At 39.8% G+C, this 12,752-nt stretch overlaps 2 protein-coding genes across 2 annotated transcripts in view; one reads left to right on the forward strand and one right to left on the reverse strand.

Moving 5' to 3' along the window:
- The first annotated feature begins 305 nt into the window (after window positions 1-305).
- The window catches only part of plekhg2 (pleckstrin homology domain containing, family G (with RhoGef domain) member 2), an 18,982-nt gene continuing 6,535 nt past the window's right edge, over window positions 306-12,752 (forward strand). Inside the window, 6 exon segments of the mRNA XM_062419944.1 lie at window positions 306-416; window positions 707-793; window positions 795-857; window positions 5,070-5,201; window positions 11,591-11,773; window positions 12,487-12,579. Coding sequence (XP_062275928.1) covers window positions 306-416; window positions 707-793; window positions 795-857; window positions 5,070-5,201; window positions 11,591-11,773; window positions 12,487-12,579 — 669 coding nt within the window.
- LOC133980019 (tripartite motif-containing protein 16-like) lies at window positions 7,051-8,730 on the reverse strand. Its single transcript, XM_062418581.1, has one exon. The coding sequence runs from the start codon at window positions 8,713-8,715 to the stop codon at window positions 7,051-7,053; it is 1,665 nt and encodes a 554-aa protein (XP_062274565.1). The 5' UTR covers window positions 8,716-8,730.

Consider the following 12,752-nt stretch of genomic DNA (forward strand, 5'->3'; position numbering starts at 1 on the left):
ACAAGATTGAATGTGTCATATTTTGACAGAACACAAGTGAAAACACCCACAAACCTGTCATATCTGTTATCCCCCTCGTCAGATGCCTTAATCAACACTTTCTAATTACGCTGACAAAAAAATTAAATCACATTTCCCTCAAATGGACGAGACATGGTTGCGTTAGATGACATCACTTCACATTGTGGCAAAAGTTGACCCGGGTTCAACCTGCAGGTTTATATCACGTATCTTCCTCCCAGAGGGGAAGAGTTTCCACACCGTGAACAGATTTCTGTGCTTCACTGCTGCCTGTTGCGAAGTTCATGGGCGTAACCATCGCAGGAACGTCCTCACAGGGACTGAGAGCTTATTTAGGAGGAACTGAGGACCAGAGGAACCAGGGACTAAATTTAGTTCCAGTGTTCCAGAGAAGGGTTTTACTTCCCTGGAAAACTTTAGCAGCAGGAGTTTGATCATCGCTGCTTAAAAAGGCTTCAACTTGTTGACTGATTCATTTATTTTAAAAGGAGTATTTTTAATATTTCTTATTGTTTATTAGCGTGAATCAATGTTTTTAGCTCCACAACAGAAGTCTCAGCTGTTTTAAAAGGACTTTATTTCCTAGTCTAGTTCCTCTGATTCTTTACTTCCTGAACCTTTTGGTTGAAAATGATCTTCAGACAGAAACATGATGTTAACCGTGTTGCTTTCTCTCCCCTAACAGTTCAGTGGCGGTGCTGAGGGAGTGCATGAAGAACGAGAGCCTGGTTCGCTTCTTCAGGAGAGACAGACCACGCTGAACCACTCTTTAACCCCTGGAGACGTACCTGCTCAAACCAGTGCAGAGGATCCTCAAATACCACCTACTGCTGCAGGTAACCCCTCAAATACTGCATGCAGTACCTCAAATACTGCATGTAGTACCTCAAATACCACCTACTGCTGCAGGTAACCCCTCAAATACTGCATGTAGTACCTCAAATACTGCATGTAGTACCTCAAATACTGCATGTATTACCTCAAATACCACCTACTGCTGCAGGTAACCCCACAAAACTGCTGTAGTACCTCAAATACTGCATGTAGTACCTCAAATACTGCATGTAGTACCTCAAATAACCACCTAGGCTACTGCTGCAGGTAACCCCCAAATACTACATGTAGTACCTCACATTCTGCAGGTAGCATCTCAAATACTGCATGTAGTACCTCAAATACCACCTAGGCTACTGCTGCAGGTAACCCCACAAATACTACATGTAGTACCTCACATTCTGCAGGTAGAACCTCAAATACCATCTACTTCTAAAGGTAACACCTTAAATACTACCAAATACTGCATGTAGTGCATCAAATAACATTTATTTCTTACAGGTAAGACTTTAATCTACCATGAACTGCATGTCATTATTTTCAGAAAAAGAGTGAAGAAATGTAAAAACACAAAACTGAAACTGAAGAGAAACTTGATTTTAATGTGATGTAAATCTAAACAAGAGAAACCTGTAAGACAAACTATCAGCTGCTGCAGTGGGATCACACTAACATATAAACATTTATATATATTTACTCTGGATACACACATCTGAAGACTTTCAGCTGTCTCATTCAATCAGAGGACATGAAACAACACACACACACACACACACTGACACACACACACACACACACACACACACACACACACACACACACACACACTGACACACACACACATGCAGCTTTTCCCAATAAACTTGTTGAGTCCCGTCATTGGTTCCAGTCCAAGCCCACCTCTGAGACGAGAGAGGGATGATGAAACAGAGAGAAACTAACACACACACACACACACACACACACACACACACACACACTGTCTTTGTTCTGGGATGTTCAGTCAGTCTGTATTATTTGCTGTTCTGTCTGCAGCGGTCAGTTTAAACGCTGGTCAGACATGTGTTTGGAGCTGAGCTGGGGTTTTCCCATAATCCTCAGCTGGTAATGAACTGCTGTGTCAGCCTGCGAGCGTGTCAGATCGTTTCATCATGTCTTCGTCTCCCATCACATCCAGACATGAGTCCTCTGTTGATGCGCTTTAAAGGTCTTGTCAGTCGCTGCTAATGATCCACAGCTTTGTTTTCGTGATGACAGTCCATCAGAGAAGTTTAAATAGTTTCCTTTCAGACTGTTTTAGAGAGGAGCCACCAGCGCCGAGCAAAACCCTCATATGTCGTGCTAAGTAGTTTGATCTATGATGAAAGTTTTCTTGACTGAATAAATAGTCAATAAATATAAAAACATAAACATGTTCATAATTAACAGTTATTAATAATAAAGCAGCATTGCTCAGAGCAAAGATCCAGTAAGAAATGGACGTAACATCTGTGACGTCACCCATTGGTTTGTGGACTGCTGCTCGGAGGCCAATAGTATCGGATCAGAGGTGCATGCTGGGAAAAATAAACCCACTGATTATATGGGCATCAGGAGGAGCATGAGGCACCCTCCTGAACTTGTGAACCAATCAACCTGTCAATCACGACGTAGCCACGCCCTAATGCATACCCTGCTTTATCGTCACATATAAAATCAGGGAGGCCAAAATGTCCCAAATGAACATCATACTGCATTGAAGAAGGCTTTAAACTAGCGATTGAGACCATAAACACATTTTGAAAACGTTTACTGAGGTTAGAAATCAAGTGAGAAGTTGGTGAATTCTCCATTGACTTGTATAGAGACGGAAGTCCTTTTGACACCAAAACGGTCGCCCCCTGGTGGCCTTTTGATAGAATGCAGTTTTAAGTAACTTCCGCATGTATGTATCGTTTATATGTTCAGTTTCAGTAAACGCAGTGTATGCATTAGGGCGTGGCTACGTCGTGATTGACAGGTTGATTGGTTCACAGGTTCATGAGGGTGCCTCATGCCCTTCCTGATGCCCATATAAGTAGAATCCATGTTTTTATTTTTCATGGCATGCACCGGAAATTTTCAAGATGGCGCTGCTCAGATCCGATACTATTGGCCTCCGAGCAGCAGTCCACAAACCAATGGGTGACGTCACAGATGTTACGTCCATTTCTTATATACAGTCTATGTTTTTACAAGCTGTTAAATGTCAAAATGGGTCCTATTTGACCTGAACAGTGTGTAAAGGTTAAGAAAGTTAACTGTGATTTTATTTATGCACAGGCAGACGTTACTGTGGAGATCATATTACACTGAAAATGAATTTTGTATCAGACGTGCTGTATATTAATGTGTGGAAAACAACATGCACATGCTGCATACATTTTAAAAAACAACAGAAATCCTTAATATCTCCCGTCAGGAATGTTTCAGCCGGAGGAGGAATGAATCAAAACATCATCATCAAACATCATTTAACAAAGAACATCAGTGAAAAACAATGACATGTAGTTTTTCTGGTGACTCCTCTGAGTGTTTAGGAGTCTGATGCTTTTGGGAAACACCTCTTTAAGATTAAGAAAGTTTGCAATTTGGGTCACATAGTCGTCATTGTCTTCTTCTGTTTATTCCAAACAAACTGGAAACATAAAACCAGCCTTGAGACAGAAACTAAGCTGATGTTGCAGGGGGAAAAAACCATTGGGTTCTTCTCAACATGTATTTTCAATTAAAACAAAAGAAACTTCAAGAGTCAAAAAGACACTGAGTCAGGCAGAGTTCAATGCAATCATAGATTTACTGTTCAGATCACAAGTAAAGTGAATGACATGCTTTCATATCTATCTGAGGTGGAGCTTATCGGTCCGGACCCTGACACTTCTCTCACACATGACGTCAATGATGGCCTTGAGTCTTCAAAGTTTTACAGCTTTAATACATCAATGACTTTAGTGTGCTGCCAAAAAATTAATCATTACCTGCCATATAAAGACCTAACAGCAACGCCACTCTGTGTATAGTTGGGTTCTTTGTATAATAGTGAAATAGTAATTGTACCTGGTTCATTCCCATAATGACTGGTTATATGGGTCAGTAATGAATAGGGTTGGCAAGATGAGCAATTCACAAATATTTTAAAAAATAGTTTTAAAAGCAGCATCAGGTTTGTTAAAATGTACATTTAGTATTTTTGTTGGTTTTATACATAGACTGTATATAAGAAATGGACGTAACATCCGTGACGTCACCCATTGGTTTGTGGACTGCTGCTCGGAGGCCAATAGTTTCGGATCTGAGCAGCGCCATCTTGAACATTTCAGGTGCATGCTGGGAAAAATAAAAACAGGGATTCTACTTATATGGGCATCAGGAGGAGCATGAGGACGGAGCAGGGGAGGTTGCGAGGGCTGGATCTACCACAGTCTACACCGGCAACCTGGTGATGCTAACCAAGTTAACTGTTACGACTTTAACCACAAAACTCCGGAGAAAACTGTCGGTGTGAAACAAGTTCACGGCTATTTCCTGCAGTCTATCTGTCCGCGCTCCTGAACCTATGAACCAATCAACCTGTCAATCACCACGTAGCCACGCCCTAATGCATACCCTGCTTTATCGTCACATATAAAATCAGGGAGGCCAAAATGGTTAGAAATCAAGTGAGAAGTTGGTGAATTCTCCATTGACTTGTATAGAGACGGAAGTCCTTTTGACACCAAAACGGTCGCCCCCTGGTGGCCTTTTGATAGAATGCAGTTTTAAGTTACTTCCGCGTTTGCATCATTTCAGATGTATTACATATGTTATCCACCTACAGTGTATTTAAGAGGACTTATACTAATAATTACTTCATATTCAATTGCTTCAAAAAGTTATAATGTAAGATCATGCCGAACTAGTTGATATGGTGTTTTATTGAGAATTTACTGTTTTTAAGCAAGTTGAATTATTTGGTACAAAGTTTTTATGGTTACACCACTTAGACATTTTTGCCATAATCCTTTAATATATTCTCTCAAAATGGATTAAAAGCAGAAATTTGATGCTGGGTCCACAAAAAAAGAATGTGTGCAACTTATTCATATGTTTATTTTATAATTTTAACCCTTTAAATTTAAACTAAACCACATGGACACAAAAAACATCATTGACCCATATAACATTTACTGACATGGACGTGTTTCCTCTCGTCTCAGGAACTTTCCAAACACTTCGACAAGAGCGACCCTGGATACGAGGTCGTCGAGGATGCCATCATCACCATGACAGCGGTTGCCTGGTACATCAACGACATGAAGAGGAAACAGGAGCATGCTGTTCGGCTACAGGTAAAGCACACACACACACACACACACACACACACACACACACACACACACACACACACACACACACACACACACACACACACACGGTTTGTACAGCTTTTAATACTTCTTCTTTCTTTGAGATCTCAACATTCAAACATCTGTTCATTAAATCTTCCGTGACAAAGCCGCAGAGTTTATGGAACCTTTGAAATAAAACTTTAAAGAATGCCGTCAATTTACAAAAAGAAGGCTGTTTTCTCACCTCCTGAAAACTTGGAGAGGTTTTTCTTTTTTTCTTTTTTTTTTGGAGGTTTTCTTTGGACTGACTGATTCCAGCTTTTCCTCTTCAGGCGTGTAAAGAGACAGACGAGGTCAGACGTGTGACCTCAGGGTGTCAAACTCTACAAACTCTGCTGCATTCCTCAACTTCCCTCGACACGTGTTCACAACGTTACACACACACAGGAACATGTTATTAACTTATTCCATCAGACGTGGACGTGTTGGGCCTGTGTGTGTGTGTGTGTGTGTGTGTGAGTGTGTGTGTCAAGTTTTAACACATCTTCTGTCATTTCTGCTAATGTTAAGATGTTTTAAGACATTTTGAGTCAGTTCAAGTATGTTTGAATCTTAAAGTGTCTAAGATACTTTACAGATGTTTTTATTTGAAGTTTATCTGTTTTTAACTGCAGTAAAAGTACCAATACAACAATGTAAAAATACTTCTTTACAAGTAAATTTCAGCTCTCAGAGACAACGACTGACTGAGCTTCACTTCCTGATAAGTTTAATAAGTCAGAACTTTGATCTGATCATGTGATTCAGTCATGAATGCAGCCTGACGGCTCTGTGCTGCGTCACATGTTGGTTACACCCATCTACAACCTGTAGACCTGAAGGGAGAGAACAAGGAACTCTGATCCCAGAGTGGAGCTTGTTGTGTTTAAAGAACAGGGACGGTTATCAGGACGAGGAGCCGCACTGTGGATTCAAACTGTGTTTCCTCATTTACAGTAAAGTCTCAGTTAAAAGCTGCTCAACATTTAACTTTACTGCTATGTACAAATACTCCATTACAAGTAAAAGTACTGCATGAAAAATCCTCCTACAGTAAAAGTACTGCAGTATTATGAGCGATGTAGTATGCAGTATTACAGTAAAAGTACTGCAGTATTATAGTGATGTAGTATGCAGTATTACAGTAAAAGTACTGCAGTATTATGAGTGATGTAGTATGCAGTATTACAGTAAAAGTACTGCAGTATTATGAGTGATGTAGTATGCAGTATTACAGTAAAAGAAGAAAACACTTTGATCACTGTTGATAAAAATCCTGTTTATTGATTATTGAAGCTTCAGATTGTTCACACATCCAATCAGTAAAGTGTGATCAATGATTTCATGTTCAGATTGACTTCATCCACACAGTCAGTTAGTTTAACCCAGAATGTCAGCTATGTACAAGAACATCATTAATGATTATTATCATGATCATTACAGTTTGATTGAACATTTCTTTATGAATTTACAAAGTGATGAGAACAAAATATCTGTGATGAAGGAAGTTCTGCTGTTTTCTCTGTTTAAGAAACAACAGACACAAATACATCAATACAAACATGAAACTAACATTTAGAACAAAGAGAAGTTAAAAACATGGTGATGAGCAGTGAGAGCCTCCATGGATAAAAACACACAGGAAAAAGTCACATTTAAAGAAACTGAACATATCAATGAAACATAAAGTAAACAAAGTGTTGAATATCACTATTAGCATGTCAGCTGATCTCTGAGCAGCTCAGAAACATGGAGACAAAAACATGAAGAATTACAACATCTGACACATGAAGTCTGAAATGACTTCTGTCTATTTCACTTTACACAACTCAGCTGATGATTCATAATCAACATAAAGTCCAGCATAGAGAGGCTGAGTGAATGTGGTCTGGACTCTGTGGAGGAGAGTCATGGTTTCAGAGACGCTGTAGAAGGACAGAATACCTGCTCTGTGATCCAGGTACACTCCGACTCTGGAGGAACCAGGACCTGAGACGGGAGTTTTAATGGTGTCGAACCGAAATACACAACTGTTAGTGTAACAAGTTAAACACCAAGATTTGTCATTTTTTCCAAATTTAGATTCATATCCTGCTCTGCTGATATTCTTGTATGCGACTGCTACATCAACTCCTAACAGTCCTCCCCTCTCCACCTCCCAGTAACAACGTCCAGTCAGACTCTCTCTACTCAGGACCTGAGGATCGTCAGTGAATCTGTCTGTGTGACTAGAATAAGACTGTTGTTGACTCGTTCGTTCTACTTTTCTGTTCCCATCAGATAATAACAGCTGTGTGTGTGCTGTGTTTGGATCCAGAGTGATTTCACATGAATATCTTAAGAACCCAGCTCTGGTCTTTGGTTCTGGTTGTGGCAGTAAAACGTCCACTTCAGTCACTGCCAGTGAGATGTTTGTCCATTTGTCCCTCAGGATGTCCTGTAGTTTATCTCTGAGCTCTGACACAGCTGCTGTCACATCCTCAAAGTATCTCAGAGGACGGATATTGATGCTGGATGAGTCTGTAGCTTCACTGAGTTGTGACACTGAGGGGTAGTTGTGTAGAAACTGGTTGTGATCCTCTGTGTGTGAGAGCTGCTTCAGTTCAGTGTCTTTCCTCTTCAGCTCAGTGATCTCCTGCTGCAGCTTCTCCTGAAGCTCTTTGACTCGACTCACTTCAGTTTCCTGCTGGGATCTGATCTGCTGCTTCACATCAGAGCTTCTTTTCTGGAGGAGACGGATCAGCTGAGTGAAGATCTTCTCACTGTCCTCCACTGCTTTATCAGCAGAGAGACTGACGGCCTCCACCTCCTGTTGAAGCAGCTTCACATCTTTCTCTCTGTGCTGGATTCTCTTCTGGATGTTTAGTCGACTCACCTCGAGCTCTCTCTGCCTCTCAGTCCTTTCTGCTGCAGCTGGGACGGTGTCGTGGCCTTTATGATCCTCCATAGTGCACAGATAACAGATACTCTTCTTATCCGTACGGCAGAATATCTTCATCACCTCATCATGACGAGAGCAGATGTTCTCCTGGAGCTTCTTGGAGGGCTCCACCAGCTTGTGTTTTTTAAATGGAGCTACATCATAGTGAGACTGGAGGTGATTCTCACAGTAAGAGGCCAGACACACCAGACAGGACTTGAAGGCTTTCAGCTTCCTCCCAGTGCAGACATCACAGGCCACATCTTCAGGTCCAGCATAGCAGTGATCAGCAGGAGCAGCTTGGAGTCCAGTCTTCTTCAGCTGCTTCACTAAAGCTGCTAACATGGTGTTTTTCTTCAGGACAGGCCTCGGTGTGAAGGCCTCTCTGCACTGAGGGCAGCTGTAGATCTTCATCTGATCCTCTCCATCCCAGAATCCTTTAATACAGCTCATACAGTAGCTGTGTCCACAGGGAATAGCTACCGGATCCTTCAGTAGATCCAGACAGATCGAACAGGAGAAGGATTCTCGGTCCAGCTGATCGTTCTGCGCCATTTCAGCTCTCAGAGGCAACGACTGTCTGAGCTTCACCTCCTGATAAGTTTAATAAGTTTGAACTTTGATCTGATCATGTGATTCAGTCATAAATGCAGCCTGACAGCTCTTTGCTGCGTCACATGTTGGTTACACCCATCTACAACCTGTAGACCTGAAGGGAGAGAACAAGGAACTCTGATCCCAGAGTGGAGCTTGTTGTGCTTAAAGAACAGGGACGGTTGGATGGAATAAAAACACCCTAAATTACTTTTTTTTTAAGCCTGATATTTTGATAAATTAATAGATATAATTATGGTTATATTGTCATGCTTCGGGTGACATGAGATCATAATATAGTTTGATTGTGAATGCAAGGAAATAGAGTCAAACCTAAAAAGTGAAATCTGTCTTTTCCATAAAACTGATGAGATATCTATTGTTGCTAAATATATTTGCAATTCAAAATGTGGTATAGGGACTAATTATGAAGTAATACTTAGAATATGAACAGTATGTAAGGGTTAAAGTCCATCTTTGACTATTTGATACCCAACGTTACCGTCAGCTCCATGTAGAACCGTACAAGCATTAAAAAAAGGGTTTATAGAAAAGGAATAAAGCCCAAAAAGCTTCTAAACAATCATTTTAAACACATTTTATTGGCTTTTATTGAACACACAAAAGAGCCACACAACAATACAAGAAGAAAAACAGGACAAGTGTTACATTCAGAAAGGTTGGGAGGTCTAGTGTAGTCTATAAATGGTTGCCAAATTGCCAAACTCAACCTCATTTCTAAAGTTTTTGACTGATCTAGATGCAGATCTTTAAAATTCATGCTGGTTTAGATCATCTGATGTATGATATAAAACCACCTGAGAGTCTAAAAAGAGCTTCTTTGAGGGTTCAGGGTTGGGTTTTTAATTGGTTTAATTAGTCTTCTGTCACATATATAGACTCCCTGCTGCTATAAAGTATTGTTTAAAGATATTTTTTGCAGTGTTTTGCTTCTATAAGTCAGTTAAAGTACAGACACAGACAGGAAATGTTTGGAGAGAGAGGATATGATGTGGATATGAAACTTCTAGTCAGTCATTTGTGAGGATTTGATGTTTTTTTCTTAGTCTTATGAGAAATAAAATTGAACATCTTTGAGTTTTGGATCGTTGGTCACGTCACCTTAGACCAGGAAACTATGAAGTATGGTTTTTTAAGTTGATTATTTGAGGAACTCATTGGTAGATTCATTGGTAATTATAATAATTAGGGTTTCTGGCAGTTATACAGAGAACTAGAATGACCTGAAACCAGACTGGCAATCTGGATGATCTGGATTTTTCCATATCCTGGTTCATCAACCAAAAAGTCAGATAAAGTGACATTAATGGTGCTTTTCCACTATACAGTTGTAGCACTACTCGGCTCGGTTTGGTACCAGGAACGACCTTTTCTATTACTATAGTTCCTCCTCAATGTGGGCGGGGTTGTCATAGCAACGCTGCATTAAACTGCTGTGACTTCGTTTTATACGCGACACAAACACATAAACAATGGAGGACATGGAGGCGATGGTGTACTTGCTGCTGTATGAGGCTTTCTGTATCACACAAAGCAAGAAAAGAGAAACGTATGGCTGTAACGCTGTTGTTGGTATTTAAAAATGCCGGGTTTGATTCTTGTGTGGGACGGCTCATGACTCTTCCAGTGACTCTCTGACCAATCAGTGGCCGGCAGTCTGTTGACGTCCCATTTTAGTATCGTCTCAACTCGCTTGGAACCTCTACAGAGCAGATACTATAAAAGTACCAGGTACCAGGTACTATCCCTGATGGAGACGCAAAAAGAAACGAGTTGAGTCGTACTAGAACTGTGTAGTGGTAGTAATACTACATTCATTACGGTAAACTACTAATATTATATTCATTACGGTAAATGTACTAAATGGACAGCGCGTATTATCTTGCACAGTAGAAAGACGCAAACCTCAGTGCGCCGCATTAGATCAGCGTGCACATTTTTTGCGGGTTATGTCAAGTTTGCACCAGGCGGGGAGTTCCAGTCCTCTGAAATGAGGCCAACACGGAAATAACTTAAAACTGCATTCTATCAAAAGGCCACCAGGGGGCGACCGTTTTGGTGTCAAAAGGACTTCCGTCTCTATACAAGTCAATGGACAATTCACCAACTTCTCACTTGATTTCTAACCTCAGTAAACGTTTTCAAAATGTGTTTATGGTCTCAATCGCTAGTTTAAAGCCTTCTTCAATGCAGTATGATGTTCATTTGGGACATTTTGGCCTCCCTGATTTTATATGTGACGATAAAGCAGGGTATGCATTAGGGCGTGGCTACGTGGTGATTGACAGGTTGATTGGTTCACAGGTTCAGGAGGGCGCCTCATGCTCCTCCTGATGCCCATATAAGTAGAATCCCTGTTTTTATTTTTCCCAGCATGCATCGGAAATTTTCAAGATGGCGCTGCTCAGATCCGATACTATTGGCCTCCGAGCAGCAGTCCACAAACCAATGGGTGACGTCACGGATGTTACGTCCATTTTATATACAGTCTGTAGTTTGCTCACGTTTTTACACATGCAGACCTTTAGTAAATCAGACCCTATGTCGTTCAGTGGTGTTAAAATTAAGGTGTTAAATCTTGAGCTCACTTGTGCAGGTAGATAGGAGACCATTGTGTTGATATCACTGTTCACATGTTAATGAATGAGGAAAGACGCTAAATAAAGCTTCACATTTAACCAAAAGCTTGGAGAGTTAAAGTCCCACTGTTCTCCATCTGAGTCCCAGTCCGTCCCTGCATAAAACCATTTTTATTATTAGATATGTTATGTATCATCCTCCTCCTCATCCTTCATCCTCCTCCTCTTCGTTGCAGGAAATCGAGTCCCTGCTGGTGAACTGGAGCGGTCCGGACCTCACCGGGTTTGGAGAGCTGGTCCTGGAGGGATCGTTCAAGGTGCAAAGGGTGAAGAAGGAGAGAGCGTTCTTCCTGTTCGATAAGATGCTCCTGATCGCCAAGAAGAGGCTGGAGCAGTTCGTCTACAGCACGCATATATTCGTAAGCTCGGCTGCGTGGTTTTGATTTCTAACGATCAGTTTTTACTGTCAAACACCTGAGAGACTATTCTATGGAAGAGTATTGCATTTACTTGAAAATCATTTAAAAAGCTCAGTTTTTTGGAGTTAACTAGATCATTTTTCCAGTTTTACTGAATAATTGTTAATGTTTTTCTGAATATTATTCATTTTTTCTGAATTAATAAGATAATTTTCATGTTTTTCTGAATAATTATTCATTTTTCCTGAAATAATGAGATAATATTTCCAGTTTTTCTGAATATTTTTTCCTTTTTTTCTGAACTAACAAGATCATTTTCATGTTTTTCTGGATAATTATTAATTTTTCTTGAATTAACTCAATATTTTACAATTTTTTCTGAATAATTGTTCTTTTTTTTCTGAATTAAATCAATAATTTTCCTGTTTTTCTGAATCATTTTTCCTGTTTTAATTAAATATTATTTAGAAAAACAGGAAAAATGATATCATTAATGCATAAAAACAGAGCTTTTTTATTTATTTTTATTTTAATGAAAGCAATACGCTTCACAATGTGATTTTTTTTTAGCCTTAAAATGAGCATATTTAAAGATGTTGTAAAAAGCAGCTTCACTTAATGTTGCTATCACATCATTTCTAATATATAATAATAAGACTAATGATGCATCAACACTTTATATAATGTGTTTTTGTATGTGCTTTTTGTTGCAGTGTTGTAATCTGCTGTTAGTCGAGACTCTGAAGGATCCGCTGTGTTTCCGAGTTTCTGACCAGACGATTCCCAAACAGCAGCACGTCGTCCAGGTGAGAAAACTCCTTATATGTAATATTATCTTATATATTATACAGAATATAAACACATGGTTACCAAACACTTATCATATTTATTTATTAACCGTAAACTTAACTGGGAATTTAGTATAAAAGTGTAAAATAAATGGAAAAATTAAAAAAAAAAAAAATGCAAATGTTAAAAA

The sequence above is a fragment of the Scomber scombrus genome, chromosome 5 (genome assembly GCF_963691925.1).
Source record: "Scomber scombrus chromosome 5, fScoSco1.1, whole genome shotgun sequence".
NCBI lineage: Eukaryota > Metazoa > Chordata > Actinopteri > Scombriformes > Scombridae > Scomber > Scomber scombrus.